This window comes from Pituophis catenifer, unplaced genomic scaffold, assembly GCF_029215685.1.
Source record: "Pituophis catenifer annectens isolate HBS135680 unplaced genomic scaffold, rPitCat1.0.hap2 SCAF_7, whole genome shotgun sequence".
Classification (NCBI taxonomy): Eukaryota; Metazoa; Chordata; class Lepidosauria; order Squamata; family Colubridae; genus Pituophis; species Pituophis catenifer.
In genome coordinates, this window is record NW_027256887.1 from 77,768,935 (window position 1) to 77,796,696 (window position 27,762).

General features: G+C 36.9%; 1 protein-coding gene and 1 long non-coding RNA gene across 4 annotated transcripts; one reads left to right on the forward strand and one right to left on the reverse strand.

Moving 5' to 3' along the window:
* The first annotated feature begins 175 nt into the window (after nt 1-175).
* Nucleotides 176-27,703, forward strand: BCL2L13 (BCL2 like 13). Of its 3 annotated transcripts, XR_011600611.1 has the most exons (8): nt 176-280; nt 4,404-4,585; nt 6,789-6,890; nt 7,321-7,477; nt 12,486-12,555; nt 13,639-13,782; nt 22,491-23,347; nt 23,728-27,703. XR_011600611.1 is itself a non-coding variant. In XM_070946935.1 (7 exons), the coding sequence occupies exons 2-7, from the start codon at nt 4,465-4,467 to the stop codon at nt 23,295-23,297; spliced, it is 1,401 nt and encodes a 466-aa protein (XP_070803036.1). In that variant the 5' UTR covers nt 176-280; nt 4,404-4,464; the 3' UTR covers nt 23,298-27,703. The 3 variants fall into 3 exon arrangements, 2 of the variants coding, with proteins under 2 accessions (XP_070803036.1, XP_070803037.1); XM_070946935.1 differs by having other exon boundaries at nt 22,491-27,703; XM_070946936.1 differs by lacking the exon at nt 176-280 and adding an exon at nt 328-361 and having other exon boundaries at nt 22,491-27,703.
* Nucleotides 21,598-22,724, reverse strand: LOC139319196 (uncharacterized). The gene is made up of 2 exons (XR_011600612.1): nt 22,648-22,724; nt 21,598-21,767 (listed from the first exon to the last, which is right to left on the reverse strand). It is a non-coding gene; the product is annotated as an uncharacterized lncRNA (long non-coding RNA).
* Nucleotides 27,704-27,762: the final 59 nt, after the last annotated feature.

The window sequence follows — 27,762 nt, forward strand, 5'->3', positions numbered from 1 at the left end:
CACACGCCCTCGCGCGCGCCCGCCGCCTTCAAAAAAAAACCCTTCTTCTGCCCTCGCCCGGCATGGCGGCCACGGCAGCTGCTTTTCTGGAGGAGTGACGGCGGGGGTGGGGGTGGGGGTGGGGGGAAGGGGAGGAGAAAGGAGGATGTTGCTGCGCGCGCAGCACCGACAGGCGGCAAGGGTCACTTTCGAGGGAGCGTCGCGCGCCTTCCCTCGCTTTGACCTCTGCCTCTTTTTTTTTTTTTTTTTTTTAAATCGGTCTTATCCTCGCGAGACTCAGGTAAGAAGCCGAACGGCCAGGAAAGCCTCATCCTCCCAGTTCACTTCCCAGAAGGGGAGTGGAAAGAAAAGCTGCCTCAGGGTTCGTTCGCGCGTGGTTCCTCTTTGGTCGCGTGCCGCCCCGAGGGTGCTGGGCGGTTAGTTGCGCGCTCAGGGGGTGACTGACCCGGGAGGCGGGGGTGGGTGGGTGAGGAGGCCGGAGCCCTGATTCGTGGGTGCGTTGGAGAGGGCTACTCCCTATCATCTTTCTCCCTTTCTCTTTCCCCCCCACCTTTTCCCGGTTTCCCCCTCCCCACTTTTACTCAGGTCGCCCCACGAGGCCCGCTGAGACCCCCCCCCCGTCCCTTCCCAGTCACCAAACGCTTCCCTTCATCTCTTGTGCGCCCCGGCCTCCTCAGAGTTAACTGTGGAGCATGGGTTTAGTAGTCACGGTTCTGTGCTGAGGGGTGGGAGCATCGTTTGGGCTCAGCAGGTGGAACTTGGCCTGGCCTGGTGCCTTCAGTGAGCCTCGGTGGGAAGGGCGGGGCTCATTCCTCTTGCCAACCCCCCTCCCCCCAAGGTTTCTGTGAACTGCAGCCATTTGGGAGACTGTGGAGCCCCCCCTCCATATCTTTCCTCACTTAAAGGGAAGGAATGGAATGGAAAAGGGGGTACATGGTCTATGATTTGGTTACGTGGATAAGGTGGTCCACTTTGTGGGCTGATATAGGATAGCTCTTGTTTCTGTTTTGCCTGCCACAAGGATTAAAAATATTGTGGACTAAATAAGTTTTTGTCTGGCAGAGGCAGAATCAGTTGGTGGGATAGCCTTGTGATTATGCTGGGAGTACATACAGTACATACCTTTGCAGAGGTAACTGTTAACCATTAATCAAGGCCTCCAGGTAGACCAGATCAAGAAACCACAAGAAAGAAAGAAGGAAGGAAGGAAGGAAGGAAGGAAGGAAGGAAGGAAGGAAGGAAGGAAGGAAGGAAGGAAGGAAGGAAGGAAGGAAGGAAGGAGAGAGAGAGAGAAAGAAAGAGAAAGAAAGAAAGAAAGAAAGAAAGAAAGAAAGAAAGAAAGAAAGAAAGAAATTTATTGGCCATAATAACAGAAATTTGCATGTCTGATTTTGCTGGTTTCCTCATCCCTCGTCCTCCTTTTTGCCTAAATAACAACTCTCTCATGTTTCCGTAAAAGTAACCTTTCTTACTCTCTATAATAACTCTAACTCATTTGGTTAGAAGAAAGCACAAGATAGACAAAATAATTGACCATAATCAGTTGGGATATAGAACAATCTTGCAGGCAAAAAAAAATAAAAAAAAAAATTGCATGGGCAGAAAAGGAACAAAAAAACCAAGAGGACTGCTGTTTGTGACTTGATAACTGAATATGGGTATAAAGTTTTGAATGGAATAGAGGCTGAGCTCTCCTGCTCTGCCTAAATAAAAATGATGATATCTATAGAACAGTAAGGCCACCTATCCCGAGAAGAAGTGAGTTAAAAAATCTAGAAGTGTTGTGGGAAGTAATTTCATATATTTGCTTTCATATAAATGGATTTTTTTTTTGTGATTGGCCATTTCCCCTATTGTAATCATTTTGTAACATCCCAAAATTTGTTACGATTGTAACAAATTTTACAATCATTGTAAAACATGCCACAGATTTCTTATCTCAAAGTGTTTGATATATTTAAATTGATCCTTTAGACATTAAAAAGGTTTTTTTGTCTATCTCACTTTCCTTCATAATGTTAATTAGCTTTATATAGTCATATAGTAATAGGAAAATTATATACACTATTAAACTGAGAGCTAGCAGATAGGTATTTTTTTTAACTTAACAATAATTGAGTGAATTATTTGGGTATTGGAACTCTTTTCAGCATCTGGAGTTGTCAATCTGATTATCCATGATTTTTGGTTGAAACTCAAATAACTGACTGCTAAGTCATGCGATTACATGGTATATTGCTTTACAATCACATATAGCGACAAAAATTCCAGTCCCAAATGGTGTCATTAACTGAGGACTACTTCTGTGTCATGAAATAGTTAACTATGTGTCTGTGTGTGCACATAAGTTTATGCATGCCTTCAAGTCAGTGTTGATGCCTGGCAACTGACTGGACTATTTAATGCAGTTTTCTTAACAAGAGTTCACAAACATTTTGCCATTGACAGCTTTCTAGGGCTGAAAGAGAGTGACTGGTAAGAGGTCACCCAGATGACTTCATGTAAACTGAGGCTAAAACCCACAGCCTATATATGGAGGATAGATACACAATTCCAGGAAAAAGATAACTGCTTTAAGGGCTAGAAGAGAAAGCAGTCTTACTAGATTAAAGCTGCAAACATATTACTAATTTATTTCCTACAGAAAATTTTATAGTACAAATTATGGTAGGAATACCTGCATCTAAAGACTGCTTCAGTAAAATAAGTGATAGAATGACAAACATGGCCAGATTGGATTTATCTTTACAAAATTCCAAAATAACTTGAATAATAGCTGATAGTATTATTGAAATATATTATGCTGTTCATTTGTTTAATTAGAAATTTGAAATATAGTTCACATAACGTCTGTTTTTTAAATGTATTTCAGCAGGCAATTCTTGGGCTGGAATTTATTAGTTGTACAGAGTGTCTAAACCAGCATTTCCAGGCAGCTAATTGCTATAAAGGGCTTTCTCAAGCCCTGATCAGAGAGCTGACTTTCCTGCTTTCCTATTCAGTTCCTCCAGTTGTTGATCAACTATTCAGCAGGCTGTGGGGAACACTCAGATACAATGGAACTGGTAGTTGTGCCCTCTGTGCCCCTATCGGGGGGGGGGGAGGAATGGGTCAGAGGCAAACACCCAAAACCTAAAGAGAAGAGAATGCAGATGTGAACAGACAATCCCAAAGTGATCAATAGGTCACTATAACTCACCCTGTTCCTTATAGGTCATGTAACTCTCATCTGTGGCAAAACAAGGCAGATTGTGCATATCTGCAAATTGTCATCAGTTGCTGTTAGGGAAACTCTTTAACACCAATACTTGTAACCACAATATAAGATTGCTTAGCAAGATTGAGGATAAGAGGAACATGGAAATATGGCAAAATTAAGCACAGTAGGAATTGTTTGTACAGTATTGAAAGGCAAGTGGGGAAAGACCTTTAATCATCTACAAGGACCTTAATATAATTATTACAATTTCTGTAATGAAGTATTTTAGAGGCTGGTATAGGTGCAAGTCACCTAATTAGGAAATCCACTAGTATTCTTTGCCAAGGACCATTTCAGATCTCAAGTTGCTTATTAATTTTCAAGAAGGCTATTTGAACTGAACGCACATTTTTTCCAGTCCTTCTATATTTCATGTTATTGCAGTTACAAAAAACCTACAGTAAGAAAGTGTGAATATTAGAAATAGTAAACATAAAAAAGTGACTTTCATACTATTTGTATGTTTTTCCTGTTTATCAATTTCTAAACAGAAATCTGTGATGGAATTTCTTGTTATGTTATTCAGGCAAAGAGTTTAGTAAAGCTGTGTCAATCTGTAGAGGATTTTATAGTAGAATAGAGTTCAAAGGAGTTGTTTATATTATCACATTCCATGCAGGAATCCAAATTAAACTATCCATGACTAGTAGATGTCCAGCCCCTGATTGAACATATTTAATGAAGAGCTGTTCCAGCTCTCTGGGAAGTTGTTTCATCCTAAACAGTTCATCCTAAACTCTTATTTTTTTCATTTATTACCCTCCTCTAAACTATTCCAGGTAGTTTAAGACTTATTAGAATAAAATCTGACCAATACAGAATAAAATACATCTTTTAATATAACCTAACATTGCATTTGCTTTTTCTAAAACATTGTCACACCTATGAGTCATGTTCAGTTTGCAATCTATTACTGCTATTCCAAGATCTTTTTTCACAAGTCCTGTCAGCAAGCCAGGTGATCCTAAAATACATCTAATGATAAATTTGACAACTTGCTATAAAGTTTATATAATTTCTTATTTCTTTAGATATTTATGTTGATATGTGAACCTGAAGTATAATAATAAATGTGTGCTGACATAATTTTGCTTGTGTGGTTGCAAATTTCAAAAATTAAATTTTTGTATTTTTCCTTATTTAGATTATAAACGAAGAAAACATTACGTGGGTCATAATCCTACGGAATTTTGGAAGCCAACTCAATGGCATCCTCTACTGCTGTACCTGTAGGTTTTCATTATGAAACAAAATATGTTGTCCTCAATTATTTGGGTCTCTTGTCACAGGAAAAGCCTCAGGAACAGCCCTCTCTGTCCACTCAAGGTAAGATATTCAGTTCAGCTGCAGTTAAATATGTAATAAATGGAATTTTAAAATATTTTTAAAATGTAAATTGTGAACATTATTTTACTGAATGATAAGATAATACACCAAAGTCTGGTGCCGAGAAAAAAAGGTATTGATATTTTTCACTTAAGTAGCATTGTCTATATTTGAAAGGATCTTAATTTTACTTTTAATAAGTAATTCCATTGGGATTGGTCATCAAAATAATTTTAATACTAATTCTAAATGTTAAGCATATGAGTAATGTGTAACTTATTAAATCATCTATGGTAGTAATCGTAAGAGTTAGCTTTATCTCTAGAGAAAAAATACCCTTAATACATATTTTGTACATGGGAACCATCAAACAATTCTGGAACATTAACAGTTTGTTTCCAGTTTTGTGAGTATTGTGCAGATGAATGTTATTTTAGTACTGCCCTACAATAAGAAGAGGAAATTTTATAATACCCTTGGAACAGGGCAGGTTGTTCTATATAATATTTTACCTGTATGGTGCCCAATCATTACAGAAACTTGGCAGTAGATACATAGCAAAACACAATAACATTTTGTTGTAAAGAACAGAACACCTCGGGTTCATAACCAAAAACAGTAATTAATGCACAAAGAATAAGTAAATGAATGAATAAGCATCCAAATGTTGATGCCCATTCCTTGAAGGTCCTGCAGAAAAGTTTGATCTTAGCAACTTCCAGAAGCCAACCACTGAGGAGCCAATCTGTGTTCTAGAGGAAAACATTTCTAGAGCATTGGTGCCATGGTGGAAAAAGGGTACTTTGTGGTCTCAGTCTTTTCACCGACCTCCTAAAATGGAAGTACTGTTGCAGAAATTTGTAGTTACATAAGAATCAGTGTTTCTTCTTCATAGCAAAAAAAAAAATTAAAAAATTAAGCTTTTTGTGAAATGAGACACTGCTATATATGCACCAGTCTGGCAGTCAGAAACTTTTCTAGAGGTGGGAAGCATGTTTTCTTCTGCAAACATGAATAAGAAGGAAAAAATAACAGAATAGTAGAATATTCTGGTTAAGAGAGTATACTATTTAAATAGTAAATGCAAGTAAAACACTTCTAAGAGTTAACGTGCATTATTCTAAGAATGTCCCTGCGCTCGGTCACTCAAGTCCTCTTCATCTCTCAGTTGGACTGTTGCAGCACACTCTACATGGAGCTGCCCTTGAAGTGTATCTGGAAGCTTCAGCTGGTATAGAACACAGCTGTGCAGGCAGTTCTTGGTGCCCCTAGGACGGCCCATGTTACACCATTGTGAGCTGCACTGATTGCCAGTTTGCTTCCGGGTCTAATTCAAGGTATTGGAAGCCCTTAATGGCAACACCCTACCCTTTGTGGCATGAGTCCAAGTTATCTGAGAAACCAGGTCATCCTGATGGGATTAGTCTGCCCCACCCAAATTGGCAGAAAAGGCATACTGCAGGGCCCCATCGATCAAGGAACTTTGGCTGACGGAGTTCAGGAGAAGAGCCTTTTCTGCTGTGGCACCTGCCCTCTAGAACTTCCTGCCCCCCCTTCCCCGAGATGAGATCTATACCCTTCCTTCTGGCCTTCCGGAAGGGCTTCAAGATCTGGTTCGGCTAGCTGACCTGGAGCCCCAATTAACAAGTGGTATCTTGGAGTTAGTTAATGGATTTAGCCAGACCCCACCTCTTCCCCATGCACACATTGCTCCCTTCCTTTCTATTTTAATTAAATGAATTTCAAATGTATGGTTCTTATTTATTGTTTTAATTTTTTATATGGTATTTTAATTGTAGGACTGTAAGCTGCCTAGAGTTGCCTTGGTGAGATGGATAGCTTAAAAATTTAAAAATAAATAATCTTCCAGGAAATTAAATATCTCAGATTTGCGGATATTTATAGGTATTGATCCCCAAAGACGTCACTTTAATTAGTCTTAATTTTCTTGCAGTTCCCATTATTAAATATGTATTTACAGCACTATCCCACTAATGTAAATGTAAAAGGATTCAATAATAGGTGTAGTATTCCTTATGATTAGTTTTCTTCAGTTATGCTTTGCTGTTTGAAAAGTTTGCTTAAATTTTTCCATGTATTAAGTACAGTCTTGACTTTCTAAGTTTATGATAAAATAAAGTACATTTGCTTTAGTGCAAATATATGTACTAGTGATTGATCTTTGCTGCTCATCCATGCACAGATCCATCTACGTTCTCACAAGCTGTAGAAAAAGAGATCTTGGAGAAAGTTAAAGCCGAAATTGAGGAAGAATTGAAACATCTTGATGAAGAAATTTTGGAAGGTCTGTACATATTGGTATACTTTTCTTCCTGTATTGTTAATGCTATGAGGGGGTATTATTTTTCCTTCTTCCCAGAGGAAGGACTCTTAAAACAATCACTACCATGATTTGACCACTCACTTAACTTGTTAATCACAGCTTTTGAAATATTTGATATAAAGGTATAATCCAACAAGATTTAAATTAACTGTTTTGACAATTTTCATTAGAGGTTGAGCGGGCGTGAATAAAAATAGAATTCCTACGTATTATTACTCTGTTTATTTTAGTATTATATGATGGGTTACCTTTTATTTTTCTGTACCTTTATTGTATTCTTCCTAGTTGTATTCTTAATAATGTACACTTGAATGAATTCCTCTTTTTATAATATATTGTTTTCACTCGTGATATAAATCCTTGCTAAATGAATTCTGCTGTTTATTTTCAGCTTTCACTACAACTGGCTTTGACTGCCACACGTCTCCAGTATTTAGTCCTGCAAACCCTGAGACTTCAATTGAAGACTGCTTAGCTCATCTTGGAGAGAAAGTATTCCAAGAATTGAAAGAACCCATTGAAAAGGCATTAGAGATCCTACTTAGCAAGTGAGTTCTCATTTGCTTTGCTCAGCAGGAAGGTACTTGCTCTTAAAATTCTCACAATTTTGATAATGCTGATGTGACTGAATTTTGCTACAGCTTTTTGTTACCTTAATTGACTTGCTCTCAAAAGTATGTGCTTGCTGATTATTGCAGGAAATGAACTAGCACTTTTTCTATTATTTAAACCTGGAATTTTGATCCAACACAAAGAAAGCACATTTGTCATACCCAGTGGCCAAGAAAATGAAATGGCCAACAAAATAAAAGGTTATTTATTAACATATGGCATATCATACATGGACTAGCAATATATATTAACGTTTCAACTATAAGTACAACCTAGTAAAATATAAATGTTTAAAAGATCTATGTTCAAATATCAATGTCTAGAAGAGGGTTGTCAAACTCAAGGCCTGTGGGCTGGATCTGGCCAGTGGGGTGCCTAAATCTGGCCTGCGAGGCCAGCCTGGAAATATGAAAGAACCAGCCTGCAGTCCCTCTGGCGGTTAAAACGGGCTGCGTGCAGCCCCCTGTGCCTTGTTTTCATCCTCCATGGTCTCCTGCAGCACTCTGCCAGCTGAAAATGGCCCAAAAAATGAGCCAAAAACAGCCCTGGAAATGGGCCAATAAAGGCCCAAAAATGGCCTGAAAATGGCCTGGAAAATAAGCCAAAAAGGGCCCTGAAAATGAACTGAAAAACGGCCCCAAAAACTACCTGAAAAATGGTCCGAAAAACAGCTTAAAATGGCTGGAAAAATGAGCCAAAAACGGCCCCGGCAGAGGTGCATGGAGGCCACATGTGGACTCCCTGCACCCCATTTTGGCCGGCAGAGTGCTGCAGGAGGCATTCCCCCCGCCCTCTCTGCCCTGCCAGCCCACGGAGGAGAACTACAATGCTGATCTGGCCCTTGAAGAAATCCAGTTTGACACCCCTGGTCTAGAGCATCTAACCACTGAAGTGCAGCATTGTTTATATTAAAAAAAATACAGGTTATTATTCATATTAGATGAATCTTTCATCCCAAATATTCAATACTGGATGCTATACTGTAGGGCTAATACTGATATCTTTGTATTTTACAAACCACAAATGTTGCCAAACACATAGCGGGTGTACGTTTTCTATTAAAATTGCTTCTCTATTTTCATAGGGGAAGCACTCCTGACATTTAATAAGGTATCAAGTAGAAAAGTGGAACTTGCTGTAATGTAGGTCATCAATATGTGTTAATATTAGGTAGGAAATTGATACCTTTGCTAAAACTACACTGTTTATTAGTTACTTATGCTTGCATAGATCAGGTATAAACAATGATAATGCAGTATGGTCATTGAAGTATTCTATTAAACTTTACATATACAAGAACCTGTCATATATACATACTTGTTGGTTTCCTTTTCCTATCCTGATGTCTTTATCTAACTTTATTAAAGAAGTTATAACGTTGGCAAATTGGTCTCAGAAAGCAAAGCATGATCAGATATAGTACACTCGTACTTTGATTGGGTTGAAAAAATTGATATGTAAATTGAGATATTATAAAATCCAAGCATTAATGTTGTTAATACTATGAATGTTAATATGATAAGATAAAAAGTATCACAATAACTTGCTATATGTGATAGCACCTCTGTGTTATATAATACTATAGATTACAAATTCAATTCCATTTTATTTTGGTCTGTGAGATAGATACAGCAGTGAATGGAATTTCAAACTGCAATAATTTGTAAAAGAAAGAATTTTAAAAGGCATTGGAGTTTTATTCTATCTAGAAAAACTAATGTCTTTCTTAAACAAGCTTGCAGTCTATAAAGCATCTATAGAACCAAATATGGCAGTGGAAGATTTACAGTTGAGATTTCTCTGATTATCCTGAAAAACATGATATGTAAAATTTGAGAAATGATATTGCATTTAAGAACAGATCATCAACACAATTTTCCATTTTATAGTGATTTCTTCTCCGTCATACAAATGACTTTAGGGTAATTCTCTATTAGCATTGTTCATTTAAAATCAGGTACATAAATAAATCACAATAGAATTATTGGCTGATATTGTCACTGGAGTGAAGAAACACTAATTTGTATTCTGCTCAATTCCAAATGGCTCTGTGTGATTTACAATATAGTAACTACTTGACAGATTTCAGATAGTATATATACTTTCAGTATTTCAGAGTATATATACTTTCTGTCAGTTTGTTGACAACAGCAAAAGCCTGTCTCTAGTGTTTGATATATAGTAGCTATTGTATAATTTATGCAGTTATAATATACTCATTTATGCAGTATAAGTGGCAATTTATTTCTCTCACTAAATTCTCAGTAAGATGTGCTAAGGTATACTAAATATTGTAATTAGGTTTTGTTTTATTTATTTATTTATTTATTTATTTATTTATTTATTTATTTATTTATTTATTTATTTATTTATTTATTTATTTATTTTGTATACCGCCCTTCTCCAACAGGACTCAGGGCGGTGAACAGCCACGGTAAAAACACAACATATAAAATTTAAAAACAATTTAAAAGACATTAAATAATTTTGGCCATCAATTTAAAATAACCCAATTAAAACCAATTATAAATTTAAAACCGCAAGGATGGGGTCAAGCCAGTCAAGGTTTTCATAAATTGTTTTTAGGAATTTTTTTTTTAAAGTAAAGATAGTCCTCAGGTTATGCCATAACCGTTCAAAGTTATGCTGGTGCTGTGTAAGGGGGAGTTTTGATCAGTCCTCAAAGATGCAGCTGTCACACATTTCTGTGGTCTTGTGATTGCAATTCTAGCACTTGGCAACCAATGCGCAGCATTCTCTGATGATGTGAGTGCCCTTTGCAAGGTTCTCTGCCACCTTCCCACAAACAAAGTCAGTTGAGAAGCTGGCAGGAGGTCACAGGTTGCTTCTGCTCTTGCTCCTGCTATTTTTAATCCTGAGGAGCCCCAGGTGGCATGGAGAATTCATACTTGGTTGGGTCTACCTGCCTACAGAACCAGCCCTCGGTAGTGCCCATCCACAGTACCTGCCCATAGCTCTCACCCACTGGTCTGCTTGCCTGGGACACAGTTTCAGTGCCTCTTCCCACATTTAAGTCCTTGCTTAACAACTCTAACAGTTCTTGCTTAATAATAACAACAAGGACTGCCAGGATTGCTGTCATTAAGTGATGCAGTCACATGAGATCATAGTTTATGACCACATTGATTAGTGATGGAAATTCCTGTCCCAATTGCTATTGTAATCTGAGGACTTCCTGTAATACAGCCAATCTCCATAAATTAGAAAAATAATTTCTGAAAAACATACAGTTGGTCAGAAAAATACTTTCCACAGCTGAAAATGATGTTCTACAGTATTCCATAAAGCCCTATGTTGGAAAAACAGCAATTATATGTAACATAGGGCTAAATATTCATTTCTTGATGTCAACCAGATGTTATAATTAAACCCATAGGTCCAGATAATCTGGGACGCATACTAGGTGACACTGTAAACTTGGTTTATTTAATTAGGACTGGACCTATTAAATATAATGTTACAGGCGATGCAATACCTATCCAAACTTGGTTAATCTGGAAAATCTAAGCAATGTCAGAGCCATTTAGTTATTAGAGGGGAACTCAGGAGGAAGTCACAGGACAGAAGGTTAGACTGGGAAACTGGAAAAATATTCCAGAAGAAGGTCATGTCAAACTACAAATTGGAAGCCATAACACTGTGGTTCAGTTAGCTGAATCCAGATTCAGTATTGCTTAAAGCTGACTCACAGCAATGGTGGAATTTAAATTGATAACTAGTTGCTCTAAGCAGAAAGTGTCTGATATACAAATCCACATGTTATGCTCAACACATTCCTTCTGGTGTGTCCTGTGTCTTTAAAGGATGCATCCAAATTGAATTTTAACTGAAAAATCTTTGTTCACTCATGTATTATATTATTCCTGTACTATGAGATTGTTGTCTTCCCATAGGAATGTGTGACGCTTAGTACAAGTAGGCAGAATTGAAATTTGAAGTTAACAAAAATACAGTCAAGACATGCTTATTTATTTTGAATGAGTTTAAATCCTTGGGGCAAAATGAATTGCATTCTGCAGCATGGAAGAAATGCTGTTGGTTTGGTTAAATATTCTGTATTGAAGAGAAAAACAAATGAATTGTGGGAAACTAGAGGTGGGAATTGTCCCTATCTTCATGCAAGGGAGCATGTGATACTGATACTTGGGAAGATTCTATAGATTATCATGAAGTGGTCATTCTGTGAGAACCTTGAAAACAATGTGATGGGATAGTTAATATCGTAGAAGTAATAAAATTAAGTTGCTTGCAGAATTATATCTATGTAACAAAAATGTAAGTGATTGGAAGAGTTTGAAGTGGTTTGCTTCTATTATTAAACTGTATTAATATCTGTGATTTATCATACAAATCAGAAAATTTTGGCTTCTAAATAAACCAGCTTCTAAATACACAATGTGAACCTGATTTTTAATTAACTAGGGTGTATAGTGGTTAAATAATGGATTTTAACTGTAGCTAATTCAATCTAGGTTACATAAGATACATATATTAAAAACAGAATTTGAATCTTCCAATTTTTTTCCTGAGTGAACTATTTAACTTTTCTTAAGAAGTCATTACACCCTGAATTCTGTATAAGAATGATGGGTTGCAAATTAAAATATTTAAGTTTCTGACAATGTCCGTTTATGAGTGGAGGGCAGTTGACACCTGCTCAAGACATGAAGCGTGGCAAAATTTGGTTAACACAGTGTTATACTTTTGCTGTTTGCTTTTCAAAGTCTGTATCATCATTTTTATCATCAGTTTTGTGGTTTAAGCTGTTAATAGATTGGACCAACTTCTTGAAACCAAAGAACTGCTTTGGCCTTTTTGATTGGGTTAATGTGATTAGTTTAGTAGTGTACAGATATCATGAAAAATGCTATATTTTGCCTTTCTTTAGTTTCATTATCTTCCCTTTTGGTTTCTCTCATTCAGATCAGTGAATTATCAGGAATATAAAGAGAGGACGCAGGAAGCAGCAAGTCATGCCAGTGGATGGAGCAAGGTAATGAATGACCAGCTCACTTTTTAAAACTTCTTTTCAGTGGATATTGAGTCAGTGCCAGTTGAGTTACCTGAAAATACCCAATTTCTTAATTCTTAATTAGATTCAGGATGAATGGATGGACAGACAGATTTATTTAACATGGCTATTTAGTGATGTCTGCAGCATTCATTCCTTTTCAGGGACATCTTTGAGACAACTCCGATTCACTAATAATTAGTTGGGAAAAATAATTGTTGAGTAAGTACATTACATATTTAATATGTTTTATTTACAGTGCATATTAATGCATATATATGAAGCTTGAAGACATTGGAGTAGGTGATATGAAGGATAAACGGAAATCAGTAATGCAAACTAAAAATTATGATCCAGAAAGGTCCTGTTTGATTCCAGTAGTGGGGTTTTTTTTTAAGGCAAGGCTTTCAGTCTATTGCCTTATCAACAAAGAAATATTAGCATTGCTTTCTGACCCAAAAATTGTAAGTTGGCTGTAGCTTTCACCTACACCTCATTGCATTAACTGCAGAAAACAAATGAAACAACTTTTGGGCAATATTGTTTCATTTTCTTCATGAAATGACTGGAGAAGTCATCTAGAGGTTTAGGTTAAAGTGTCAGTAATATTTTGATTAGATGTAGTCCTATCTTCTTTCTATTTAGTAATCTTAAAAATGGGGGCTACTTTTAACCCAATAATCCTGCAAAACTCAAAACAAATGCTTGGAGGAAATTCTGAAATAATGTAAAAAAAAAAAAAAAGCTTAATTTTGATAAGCAATGAATGAAGAAACTTATTATGAGATAAATTAGCCTTCTGGACAATAACATAATTGACCAGTATTCTATTGAGTGTTCTAATATTCTTTCAGATTTGAACATGTTAAGGTTTTAACTTTTGCTCCTCTTATAAATAATATATGTATATTTTGATGGGCTTTTGTTCATGTAAGTATACTGGGTATGCTTGCATGAATACTGTATGCCCACACACAAATGTATAACATGCATAAAATGCTTTAAATGTAGACAATTTTGTCATTATGCCACAATGTTACAGTTCCTGGTCCTTACTTTTTCTAGGTTTTAGTGCCCTTGGTGATTCTTCAGAGGTTCTTGGTAGAGCTGTCCAAACGGGGCCAAGAACCACTTGGTGCACTTGTGAATTTTGGAGTGACCTATCTTGAAGATTATGTTGCAGATTACATCATCCAGCAAGGAGGATGGGTAAGACAAATAATATTTGACTATATATTTCTTCTGAAATGACAGCTTCAGATATGTTTATTTTAGCGTGACAATGGCTTTAACATAAAGCATATAGCTTTCCTTTTGAAAATAGCAGAGAATGATAAAAGATTTTGTTAAAACTGGCTTTAAAATTCTCACTGGTCTCTGCATGAGACAAAGCTTATTCCTAAATAAATATTTTTTTTCTTGTGGAGTTTAAACTAATCTAATCTTCAGATTTTGGAAGAAGTATCAAACAGCAAAAAGCAATTCTATTTTATCCATTTATACTAAAATTTTGTGAATGTGATAAATTCTATAATTTTTTTTTATAAAAATTATATTATAATTTTCTATAATATTAGGAAATTACCCTTCTAAAATATGGATAGTTATTGTTCTGCAAGAAATCAGTTTCATTTAAAACGTTATTTAAAGTAATGTTGAATGTATAATGAAGCCCGCTTGAAACATAACAGTTCATTTCCTCCTTTTTCTCTTCTATTTTTGCAAAAATTGTGAAGTGGAGCTGAGAGCACCCAGATTATTCCTTACTGGGAGGCAGAACAACACTAGATTTAAACAGAATTAATCTGGGATTAGTGAAATTATCTCCAAGTAGTTTTAAAACCCCTCTATATTTGATAATATAGATTATGCTATTATGTAGGTTATGTTCTATTTGATTTGTTATACATTTTTTCTCATTCTCTCCCCTTCCTCCATTTTTTCCCTGCCTTGGTATAACACATGATTTAGATTTCATTTTTTAAACTACCCTTGAAGCAGTGGTGAAATTCAATTTTTTTTTACTACCGGTTCTGTGGGCATGGCTCGGTGGGCGTGGCAGGGGAAGGATACTGCAAAATCCCCATTCCCTCCCCACTCTGGGGTCAGCCAGAGGTGGTATTTGCTGGTTCTCCGCACTACTCAAAATTTCTGCTACCAGTTCTCCAGGACCTGTCAACCTGCTGGTTTTCACGCCTGCCTTGAAGTATAAAGCAGGATTCATATATCCAGCTACAATCTTGAGTTTTAAATTGAATGAAAGTTAGCTTCCAGTTTGCCTTTGGCAGGCAAATAAAACTTTGGGCTTGCTTGTATGTTCATGTCATAGTTAACAGTAGAATTATTAGGCAGCCAATATACTATTTTAGCAATCTTAATGTCTACTAGTCTTTTCCACAAATGGTTGGAGAAGATGCAGCTTCTAATATAAATGCAGGGCACACACTATTTCCAACAGAAGCAAATCATGCTGTGGTTTGCAGTATGACTATTTTAGGTTCGCCATTGGAGCACCCCAAAGGACCAGACCAGGGACAAATCATACCAGAGAAAATCTGGGTGGTCACTAAAATTTAGCATTGAACTAATTTACTACATGCAGTATAAATCTGCAATTAGATATACTCAATTGCTACTGGATTAGAAGGGAGTAATTCATCCGTGAATTTCATCCGTCTATTTCATCCGTGTGGGTCACTTGTAAGACATTTTAGCTATCCAGGCAGTTCTTGATTTACAAATCATTTAACAACCACATCACTTAGTGAAGGGAGTTCTGCCTCTAATTGTGATTGTATGGACTTCCTGTATGTGGTTAAATGATTAAGATGTGTGAATGTGTAATTGTTCAGTCATATCTCCCATTCAATAATTCATTTTGATGGGTTTACAGGTCGCTTTCATTCCTCAATATATTTGATATATATTTATCCATATTTGTGCTATACTACATAGCTGTTCATGAAAATTTAGGGAATTTTACTTCTAAGAAGTTAGGAATGTTTACTGTCGAACACTGTTTGTAATGACTTTGGTTTTAATTATTTTAATTATTAAATCTCAGTTCTCACTCAAATACAAGGGTTGCTTAATGTCTTTATGAACTGGCTATTTATACTGGGATGGATAGCTAACAAGTTAGACAGACTTTCCAGAAGAGCTGTGATCTCAAAAGTCTCATCTTGTAGTTAAAGATAATCCTTTTCCAAAGGTGCTGGGTTGGTCTGCATCTGTACCAGCATGGATGGATGTAAGATAAAGAGCCAAAGCATAAACAAGACACACAGATGTTACTATCACTTGGACTTAGAGCATCTGGACAACTTTGTCAAGTTTAGTTAACTGAAAAAGAGTAAGCTGTTATCGGCTCCAAACACACTTTTTTCATTCTCATAAAACGTTGGATGCCCGAAAGAAATAAACTGCTTCACAGAATTTTTGAAATTATTAAAGCCTTTTGCACGTAACTACTTTTGCTAAAACTCTTCTGTAAATTAGGACTTTAAACTAATAGTACTGCTTAGAAACGCTGAAAGTAATGTTGGAATAGAAAAAGGGAGCAAATCTTGCTTCAATTCAAGGACTCAGGTGGAATCAATCCTTCTGAATTGACTATCATTATTAAACCCTTTGGACTTTCTGGATTATTTGTGAGGCTTAGTGGTGGTGCTGATGTAGCACTTCTATTCCTTACTAAATGGGAGTTTTAATAGTTAGCGTGAGAAGAGAGAGGTTGGTTTGGAGATTGTGCCAAATGTGGATTGCTATGAGGCTTTTCTTTTTCTCACTATCTTTTGACATTTACTTAGATCTTCACTTTGGGCCAGGCCACTGATGCAGTGGAACTTTTGATCTCTCATATAGGGGCTGTCGAGGTCTGAATGAGAAGAAACTAGGGGAAGCTGAATCCAAGCAAGACTAAGTTGCTGTTTATGCAAAAACCCAATTGTGGTGGAATGTTGTCTGGGGTTGCGGGGGAGGGCTCTTTCTCAGAGGACAAAGAGACATTGGAGCTGGGGAATGTCTGGTAGGCAGGAAGTGGCCAAAGATGGGCCATTCCTAGCAATTTCCATAACGCAGTAGTTCACTTATTGGTGGGTGAGAACTGCTTCTCACAACACCAGTGTTACAGATTCTGCATTGGTTACAGTAAGCTTTCAGGTACAGTTCAAAGTGCCATTTTTGACCTATGATGGCCTAGATGGCTTGGACCAAGTACTTTAAGGACCATCTTGAAACGCAACATAATTGTTCAGTTTAAATGTCACATATGGGGAAGTTGAAGGTTTTTTTCTCAGCAAAAGATGGAAGAGGTCAGAAGCTAATTCTTTTCAGCAGTGTTCCCTATTGTGTGCTGATATTTTGAAGGGTACTCAAAAATGCTGTTTAGAAGACCTTTTAATAGTTATATTTTATTGGAGCTGCCAATGATAGTAGGATTTTGGTATTTTAAGATACCAAAATTAAATGGTTTTAGGCTGTGTACCCCAAGAGTCTATTGGAAGTGTGGTGATATAAAAAATAAATAAGACTATTTCTACAAGTACTTTCCACATGCTTAACTAATTTTAATTGACAAGGGAGGAATAGTAGGTCAATCAGAATTGACCCCAGCTCATAGAAGAAAGACTCATTTTGTTTTCTTTGTAATTGGTTTCTTTATACTGAAATGCTTTGCTTTTAATTTTTTGAACCGAAATAATAGTTGCATAAAGATTGAGAAACAGTCAGCAATAAGGATAAACCAGTATAAAGGTTTTAAAACTATCTCTACATATTGAAGGGCAGCGGAGATGTAGTTGCAATTCAGTCATGTCTATGTAAGCAGTAGGTATTGACCTAAATTAATGTGTCCACTAATCTACTCTGTTGCCAAACATATAGATTTTAAAAAGCAGAGAAGGGGAGTGATTTCTGTTGACTCATTCATCTTGTTTGTTTTTCTTAAGGTAGCATGCAAGTATTTTCAGAGATGAAATTTAATAAGATAAGAGACCAGCCCTTTAGCATTTTTATAGACAAAGGTTATTTTGCAAGCAGTGCTTAGAAAGGGAAAGGTTTAGTATTTCTCCTTGGGTAAATTAAAAATGTCCACTCTAATTTGGCAGCAGCTTAGCTTCACAGATGCCCCAAAGCAGTATTAAGGCACAAGCTGATGTACGTACACTCCCTTTCCCTTATTCCATTCACTCACTCACTCTCCTCTGTGGGTAGCATCTGTTTCATGAGAAGCTTCTCTTGGAAAACTGCAGAATAGGAACAGTAAGCTTGGGTAAGGTTTTTCTACTGAGGTGATACATGCTTTAAATATCACCCTTTTCCTTATTTTCAGTGCTGCATAGACTTTTGGAAAAGGACATGAGAATTAGCACAGGAGTGAAAATGACTAAATATTGTTACTTGAACGTTATTTTTCTAATGTCAGGTATCTACTTGTGGGTTGTACTGCTTTTCAGTTCTTTGCATCATTAAAATCTTTGGAACGTTTAAATATATTTGAATTTAAAAGACAAAATGGAATTGGCAGTGCATAATTCAGTATTTTTTGTTTTTGGATGAAAGTTCATAGAATGATCTAAAGATTCCTTCACTGGTACATGATTGTATGGTTGATTGTTAAATATGATGTGTTATTTTAGTTTGTTTTGGTTCTAAAATTGACAGTGTTTAAAATTCTGGTGAGTAAATTATAAGGAGAACATTTATTTTCTACTTAAACCATAATTGTTTGATTCCTATTTCTATCTGTTTACTTTCCAGGGTCTAACAATATTATGAGTTTTTTGAGACTTAATATTAAGATTTTGACTCTAAATGACGCAGCAGAAATTATTAGAGGTAATGCTAAACCAAGATAGCAATATACTTTGAAGATATTTAGATAGGATAGTGTGCACTTACTAGTAGAATAATAATAATATGCACTCAGGTTTAATTTGGCTATGGAAATGAGATACTTATTTCAGGAAAATTGGTATATTGTTATGAAACAATTGGTATGAAACCTGACTTTCATTTGGCATGTGAAATATTTTATACTACATGTTTCCAACAGCTACTCATGTTTTTCAGGGATTGATTTATTTGTTTAGTTCTTTCTTTCACACAGTGATTTAAAATGGAAGATAGTGGATTTTAATCAGCTTGATGTATCATATTTGATAGAAAGAAGCCTATATTATAGCTTATTCTTGTGCAAACTTATATGAAAACATCTTGTTTTTGGGTACAATAACTTGCAAATATTAAATAAATTTAGATATTCCTCATGTTTTGATTACAGCACTTCTGAAATTGTTTAGAAAATTCTAATAAGGCAACCTGAGATTGGATGGACATATTGCTTTTTAAAAATACAATATTTATGCTTTTGTTAATTGCCCTTACATTCATTTTTTTAAAGAAATGTTGACTAACAATACTAAAAACATAAAACATTGAGGTAAAAATGTAATATAGGATATAAAATAAATAACATAAAACAACAACAATATGATTATGTAAACGTATGGATATGACCCACATCTGATCCTACTGGCTCTTGCTGATAGTCGGTTCCTGATGTTAAGCTACAGTTGAACACTGGAGTTTTTTGCGTTCGTTAGATAGCGACATTACTGTGGGCATCTTTGGATACAGTATCTTCTTCTACTGACATCTTAGAGACAATAAAAAGCCTGTAGTTTGGTTCATTAAGGTTTTTGTAGCCTGTGATGCAGCTTTAATTGAAATGGAAGAACTGTACACCTTTCTTCTGTGACCTCAAAAATATAATTTGCATTAAATTACTCAGCTTTACGTTTCATGTACATCTGTTGTACACATATTTCAATGTTCTAAACTTTAGGCATACTTGTGTAGAAAAGGCTGTAGATTCCCTAGCAAACTTTAACTTTGTATAGAACCTCTTTTTGTGGGATATTGTACCTATAAGGAATAGGTGATTCTGTTCCCGTCCTTATTTTACTTGATTTCTTGCCATGAAACCTGCAAATTTGCATGTAAGAATTGCAGTTATGTCTGTTTTATCACCATGCCTCTTTAGTCTTTTTTTTTTTTTTTTTTACATTGAGAGAGGATTTTGCAGTAAATGTACAGTAGTCTGTTGGGATCCCATCAACAAATGAAGTATAGACATTAGATTCTGATTTGTTGTTGTTAGTCGCAAAGTCGTGTCCTTCACGACCCCGTGGACAATGTTCCTCCAGGCCTTCCTGTCCTCTACCATCTCCCGGAGTCCATTTAAGTTCATGCTGACTGCTTCAGTGACTCCATCCAGCCACTTCATTCTCTGCCGTCCCTTTCTTCTTTTGCCCTCAGTCTTTCCTAGCATTAGGCTCTTCTCCAGTGAGTCCTTCCTTCTCATTAGGTGGCCAAAGTATTTGAGTATTTGAGATTCTGATTAAATATATATAAATTGTCAAGTGTTTTACCAAATACATTTCAATTTTTTGCAATAAATCTCATAGAAATAAATGTTTATGTCTATATTTTTATTGATATAGTAAAAAGCTATTTTCCCTGAGAATCTGGCTCCTGAAATGTGTAACAATTAAATGAATTACCTGTACTGTTCTCCTAGGGATAATGAATTGCGTTGTTTCCAAAACATAAATAGTAGTACTGAAAAATTAACCTGTTTTTAAGCTTCTTTATAGTGGTACTCTATTTTAGTAGATATGTGGAATTTAAAAAATAGCTAGATTTACATATATTCACAAATTAAGCAGAGTGGTAGAATATCGCCTCCAGGAAAAGATTTTCTGATGTATTATCCATATCCCTCCTGAGTTTTCTTCTGATTTAGTTTTCCTTAGTAAAAGTAATATCTGATGGGAAAACCTATCCATGCCATGCCCTAAAGTAGAGAGAATTATGGGAACTTTTCCCCACAAGGTGCTGTCACAATTATAAATGCTATTGCGCACTTCATTCATTTTATGTTTTTCTGTGCTGAAGCAAGGGGGGGGGCATGGCAGTAGAGCAGGGAGTAGAGCAAGCCAGCCTAGAAACATGTAGAGCTCAGAGGAAAAGGAACCGTTCATGAGTGAATAACGTGTACTTTTCTCTGTTAGGCCATTCAGCCCATATGACAACTTGATCATTGAAAAGGAATGATAGGGGATTTGCAAATAAATGCTTGCTGGATGGCTGCCGGCCAGTCCCAGTGCAACTGTCTGAATGTGCTACATTCTATTAGCACAGATGGATGGATGTGAAAAGTGGCCATCAGTGGAAGTTCTAAGAGCTTTCCCTGAATAATGGATGAATGTTTCTGTCCTAATGGCAAACAGGACTGCATAGTCTGTGCATTTAGCTTATTTTTCTGTGTTGGCATAATAATTATTTAAGTTCTCCTGATTCAAATAAAGTAAATTAAACTTTTTAAAACTGTGATGAAATTTTATAATAGGTTTCTAGAATTGGGAAAAAATAAACAGGAAACATTGTTACTTTTTTTGTTTGATCATGAGATTATTGTTAATTTTGGAAGGTATTAGAATGTAGAGCTGGGCAAAGATGTGAATTTATGGAGGATAAAATTTAAACATGCACATAGTATATATTGGGAATAACTTGTACAAATTGAGATTTTTTTTTCAGGATTGCATATGAACAGTGGAGGGCAGCACTGTAAGCTTAGGAAAAGATAAATTTGCTTTAAAGTCTACCATAGGATTTCTAACCAATCCAGCTATGTTCCTAGCTCTTTGAAGCTGTGTGCTGAGATTCAAATACTTAACCTGCTTTTGTCTTTTCAGCTAAAGCATTTGAGTATTATTATTGCATTTCTCTAAATCCTCTGTTACCCAATAATCTCTTCAAATGTATTGATCGGTAAATAGAATTAAAACATGGTTGGATTTGGAAATCTGGTACTGACCCAAATAGAACAAATAAGTTATTCTTAGGTTTAAATGCCATATCATGGAGTTTGCGTAAATGCACTACAAAGTAAAAAATAGTTCCAAAGTTTTATCACTTTCTCTATGACTATAAATTGCCTATTCAGTAGTAACATAGTTTTCTTCTAATTTGTTTATTAAAATTCAGAACTTGGTTCTAATACCAGTAAGTGCTACTACATACAGTTAGTCTTTGCTTAACAGCCATTTGTCCAGTGATTATTCAGAGTTCTGATGGCGCTGAATGAATGATAGTTGTGGCCAGTGCTTGAAGTAGTTGCAGTGCTCCTGTTGGTCACATGATTAAAAAAACCAGCCGTCATTTACAAGTGCAGCACTTCAACTCTCCCCACCTGCTCTCCCCCCCTATCTCCACTCTATACTCTACCACAGTCACCCACTCCCGCCATTCCTAGCTGACATCTTCCCACTGCTGGCCTGGGATCCAGGCGCTGTGCAAGGGTGGAGCTAGCAGAAGAGGCAGGGCAGTGATGAGGCACTGACTTGCTGCCATCTTTACCCAGGGAACCTCTGCCTGCACCACCATCCTGCCTTCTCCACTAGCTCCATTCCACAGCTTCCTCCTTGGCTGGGCTCAGTGAGTTCCCTTTGGCAGACAAGGCGCTGTTGTGCTTGCTACCTACATCCTTTGGCTGCAGCTTTGGCCAGTGCCTGGATCCTGGGCCAGCAGTGGGAGGAAGGAGACAGTGAAGGTCAGAGGGTGGGGTGGCCAAAAGAGAAGAGATGAGGGAAGATGGGAGCGGGGAGAGTTGAAGCAGAGGCAACTGCAAGACTGCCAGGCCTCATCTGCACAAGGCTGAAGAAGCTTGAGATCTTCATCTAAATATGGTTCAGTCTTCACTGAATGACCACAATCAGGACTTCTGGGACTGCCAAGTGAGCACTACCAGTATTTCAGATTCCTCTAGCTGTTAAATAATATATATTGCTTAAAAGTATATGTTCTGAACTCTGATGGTTTTGATGACTGCTATTTTCCCCTCCACCCAGGGAACTGTTTTTAGTTTGGATTCTGAAGAGGAAGAGTTCCATGGAATCATTGCTGAAGACAGCAATGACATCTACATCTTAACTAGTGACAACTCAGGCCAGGTGAGCCCACCTGAGTCACCCACAGTAACAACATCTTGGCAGTCGGAGAGCTTACCTGTTTCTTTGTCGGCCAGCCAGAGCTGGCATACAGAGAGCTTGCCAGTTTCGTTGGGGCCCGAGTCGTGGCAGCAAGTAGCTATGGATCCTGAAGAAATCAAAAGCTTGGACAGCAATGAAGGTGGTGAAGAAAGGAGTGAAAACAACTCTTCAAATTCAGATATTGTACATGTTGAAAAGGAAGAGATACAAGAGAGTGTTGAGGCAGCAGTGTCAGAAGTGGGCCTGCAAGCAAGTGCTAAAAAATTGAGCTTGCCAGAAGTCCCAGCTGCATTGCTGAAAACGGAGTCAGAGGCTGAAAGCTTATTGATCGAAAGACTAAGCCCTTCTGCACCTTTGCCCACTGAGGGTCACAAAGAAGGGAGCGTAGTGGAATATCCTGATCCTGATCCTTTGATGTTGAGTAAAACTGCCAAACAACTAACTCCTTCAAGTGAAAAGGCTTCCCCCAAGCCTGAGAAAATACAGCTACCAGAAGAAGAAGCAAAACTACCGAGAGAGAGCTATTCTGAAGAGAAGTCGTCTGATGGAGAGGAGAAACCCATTCTTTTGCCAGAAGGCAAATCACTTCTGCTCTATGGTGGGGCAGCTGCAGTAGCTATCCTGGCTGTCGCAGTAGGTGTAGTGCTGACACTGAGGAAGAAGTAGTCAACTGTTCTCTTCGGAAATACTGCCTGAATTGGTTGCATTGACTTAAGGTTTGCTATGCCTCCTGTTAATGAGAAATCTGTGTAACATGACAGGAAGGTGGGGCATGAGTTTACTGCTATTTCTAGGACAATCATGTTTTTAGTGGCCTGGGACTGGATCTTCCTCTTTAATTATAGGGGTAATATTGGAACTCCCTTGCACATTTAAGTATCTCAATATATCTGAAAAAATTGGGGTGGGGGGTGGGATGTTGCTTATACACTGGAAATCGGATCAGGAAATCCCAGGGCAATGGAAAAGTTAATTGTTAACCCTGGAGAATTCCTTTATGTAGCTGCTATTGCAGCTTCTTTGTTCACCTCCACCTCTTGAATGAGAGGTTCTCTAATCATGTAGCATGAGGCTCCTTCATACCCTTTTGTCTCAGCTTCCTCAGGTACTGCATTGCTCCCAAATTTTATGATTAAACTTCTAAAGCTATGAAATGAAAGCCTTCCATGTAAGGATGAAAGTATAATGCATTTTGGAGAAAGGTAATGTTTTTTTTTCTATCATTGTACATTAAGCATTTTTGTGATCTGCTATTGTTGTGTCTCTGTCCCTATCCCCTCATTCATCCAGCTTTATCGTGTCAGTTTAGTTATCAAAGATACACTCCTTTCATGTAAGTACCTATCACCATTTTGATGAATGCAAAAGAAGAAAATATTTCCATGTAGTAAGCAAAAAAGTACAAGGTCAAGAATTGAATACTATATAGGTAGTCCTCGACCTGACAACCATTTGTTTAGTGACTGTTCAAAGTTACAATGGTACTGGAAAAAGTGACTTATGACCATTTTTTCACACTTAACGACCACTGCAGCATCCCCAGGGTCATATGATCAAAATTTGGGTGCTTGGCAGCTAGCATGTCTTATGCGGCTGCAGTGTCCTGGGGTCATGTGATCACTTTTGGCAAGCAAAGTCAATGGGGAAGCAAGATTCACTTAGCAACAATTTACTAACCTAACAACTGCAATGATTCACTTAACAACTGTGGCAAGAAAGGTCATAAAGTGGGACAAAATTCACTTAACTGTTTTGCTTAGCAACATAAATTTTGGGCCCAGTTATGGTCATACGTCGAGTACTACTACTACAGATTTAATTCAAAATTGTTTCAAAATGTATGAAGTATAAATAGAAAACTTGTCTGCAACTCTTTAAAGCAATTGTGCTTTAAAGCAATATGGATGATTTCCCTCTAGATTTGCTGTTTCTCAGAAAAAGATAGTTGCTTTAGAAAGTTCAAAACAAGTGCTGTGATGCACTTCTGCAAGTTCCAAAACACTTTTTCTATCTAAACTTGAAGCAGTATGGCCCTACGAAATTCCAGTATTTAGTAGATTAAAATCTGATTACTTATAGATTAAAATCTGATTTGTTAATTCAGTTGCAAGATTGGAACACTTTTAAATTTACTTTTATCGTTGTAATGAATTCAAAATCTTCAAGGAAATGACTCAGCAGTTAACTGAAATAGCATTTGTCTCAAAGGTGCTTTTTCCAAAAAGCAACTGGACTTTTTTTTTCCCCCTTGAAAACGTTTCGCTTCTCATCCAAGCTTCTTCAGTTCTTGGATGAGAAGCAAAACATTTTCAAGGAAAAAAACCAAGGAAGTCCAGCTGCCTTTTGGAAAAGCGCCTTTGGGGCAACCATGACCTGGATGATTGAGAATGTCCATAGACACGAAATGGCATTTGTTTCCAATTTCCAGTTTCCTGGCCACTGGAGGAAAAATGATTTGAAACCATGTCTTGTAAAGCTCATGTAACTTTTCAGGTAACTTCTTTTCTATGTGTAGACGATTCCTTTTTATTCCATCAGCTATAATTGGGCCCAGGAAAAAAAAATAAAATTGATCATTTATGTCAAATTGTTATTTTGTGTGTGTTGGAAAGCTCTGATGATGACATTGTCATCAGTAACATAGTATCACAGGTTTTTACTTGAACAGTAACATGGCAGCAGCCTCTTTTTACATATTTTGGAGATGAGCTACAATTTCCTCTTTCCCTTCCCATTAAACCTATTATTAAAAAAATCAAATTTGATGATAGAGTTGGGAGTGTTTTACCCTGTTTCCCCAAAAATAAGACATCCCCTGATAATAAGCCCAATCAGGCTTTTTGAGTGCATGGCAATAAGGCCAAGTGCTTATGTCAGGGTTCAAAAAAATATAAGACGGCCTTATTTTCGGGGAAACACGGTAGTTACATCCCATCTCTAGTCAGTATGCATGTCTGAGAGGCTACACCTATAAACATTTGTGTTCACATACTATAGGACACTTGGTGTAATATATAAGTATTTACAAGGAAGTCTTGATTAAATACATGCACTTTTTCATAGTACTCATCATGCATTTTTCAGAATGAAGTGCCTCTGTGTTCCAGTGGGGTTAACTGTTTTCTGCCCCAAAATCAAAAATCTAGCTGTAACCACAAGTTACATTTTTTTAATGTGTAGGGGTGGGAGTGGGGTGGGGAGGAAACTGATATTGGACATATTAAATAATTATGTTTTGATAGAAGCATTGTTGCTAAAAGATCGCTATAGATTTCGGCTGCAGCTTATCCTCTTATCTACAGTAAATGACGGAGGAAATACAGGTAGCCCTCGACTTACAATAGTTCATTTAGTGACTGTTCGAAGCAGCACTGAAAAAAAGTGATGTATGACCATTTTTCATATTATAACTGTTGCAGCATCCCAGTGGTCACATGATCAAAATTCAGACACTTGGAGACTGACTCATATTTATGACGGTTGTAGTGTCCTGAGATCATGTGATGACCTTTTGTGACCTGACAAAGCAAAGTCAATGCGGAAGTCAGATTCACTTAACAACCAGGTTACTTAACAACTGCAAAGATTCACTTAAGAAAGATTGATTGAAAGAAATTGTAAGAAAAATTGTTAAATAGAGCAAAACTCACTTAAGAAATGTCTCAGTAACGAGATTTTGAACTCAATTGTGGTCGTAAGTTGAGGACTACCTGTAATCAGTGTAAGGTTAAATATCAATCCATTTTGTCCAATTTCAGCCGTGTCTATTTGAACAGAAGATAACAGACTGAACACCTGAGATACCTTCTCTTTCATTTCCAGGATGATTACTTAGTTATAGCTATGCTCATTCAAATGATCCAATATCTTAACCAATAAACAGTGAGATGATTTACTTTTCATAGCCAGTAAAATGTTAGAGTGCTAAGGATTAGAATTAGGGAGAATGATGAATTAACCCTTTCAAATACGGATATATTACAACTTGATTATAGATTACCTAATTTCTGAATTTAAGGGGCAAATTTTCCAGTTTTGACTATTGGTGCTTCATAATGGATTAGACCTTGGTTAAGATGTGAAAACTTGTATTTGGTTTTTTGGAACTGCAGTCATTAATTCTGTAGAAAACATTACCATATCCTTCCCAGTGCTAGTGAAATGAAGACAAAGTAAAGTTATACCAGTAGGATTTCAATAATATGTGTTATATAACTGTCACTTCAAAATATTTCATAGTTCTGCAATAGAAGTTCTACAATGTTGTTGGACTAAATGCTGCAAACTACACTTACTTTCTCCTTCCTGCTGCTTCCATTGGGGAAAAAGGCTGCAGTAAAGACGCAGTAAAAACAGTTTTGCTGCCTACTGAAATACTCGTTTCCTTCCTGTGAATATACTTTTGGTTCCTGAACTACCTGCTGTGGATGACCTGCAAGAGTTCTTGAAAGCAAAATAAGTGTCATGCTTGCTTAGTGTTTTGCACAATAAGCTGGAGCTGAGCAATTATTTTAACAAATAGATGCTTCAGAACCCGCTTGTGCATATCTGAAGCATTTCTACATTGTGACTTTTAATCTGGTTGGAAAGCTGCCTGTCTGACCTTGTTTGTACACTGATCCAGGAAGAGAGATTTGCCTGTATTTATGGCTTGAAAACCTTACCAAGAATTCATAGAGCCCTAAAATAACCCATGCTAGTTAAAAAATTAAGCCATTTGATGATTTCTTCTTGAACTACAGTACTATTATTACTTTGCGCTAACAGTTTCATGAGGATGCACAACTCTTCTTAGCATTGGACGTGTTAAGGCAGAGTGGTATTTCCTTAAGCTGTATGACCATAATTATTTCCCTGGAGCTATTTTAAGAAACACGGTGAGGAGGGCAGACATAATCACCATCTTACTGTTACAGGCTTCTACTGTATGAATTGAAAAATACTGCTTCCAGTGTTAAAAACAAGTGTTCCTACTGTTTATAAAAGATTATGTGTATTTTTGCTTGACCAATAATCTCAAGTAAGAGTACGCCCTTATTTGTATTTTATTAAAGTTAAATTTTGAAGAAAAAGAGTGTGGGTTTTTATTAGCTGGCGCAAAATATACTATTTTAAAAATGTATTAGCTGTA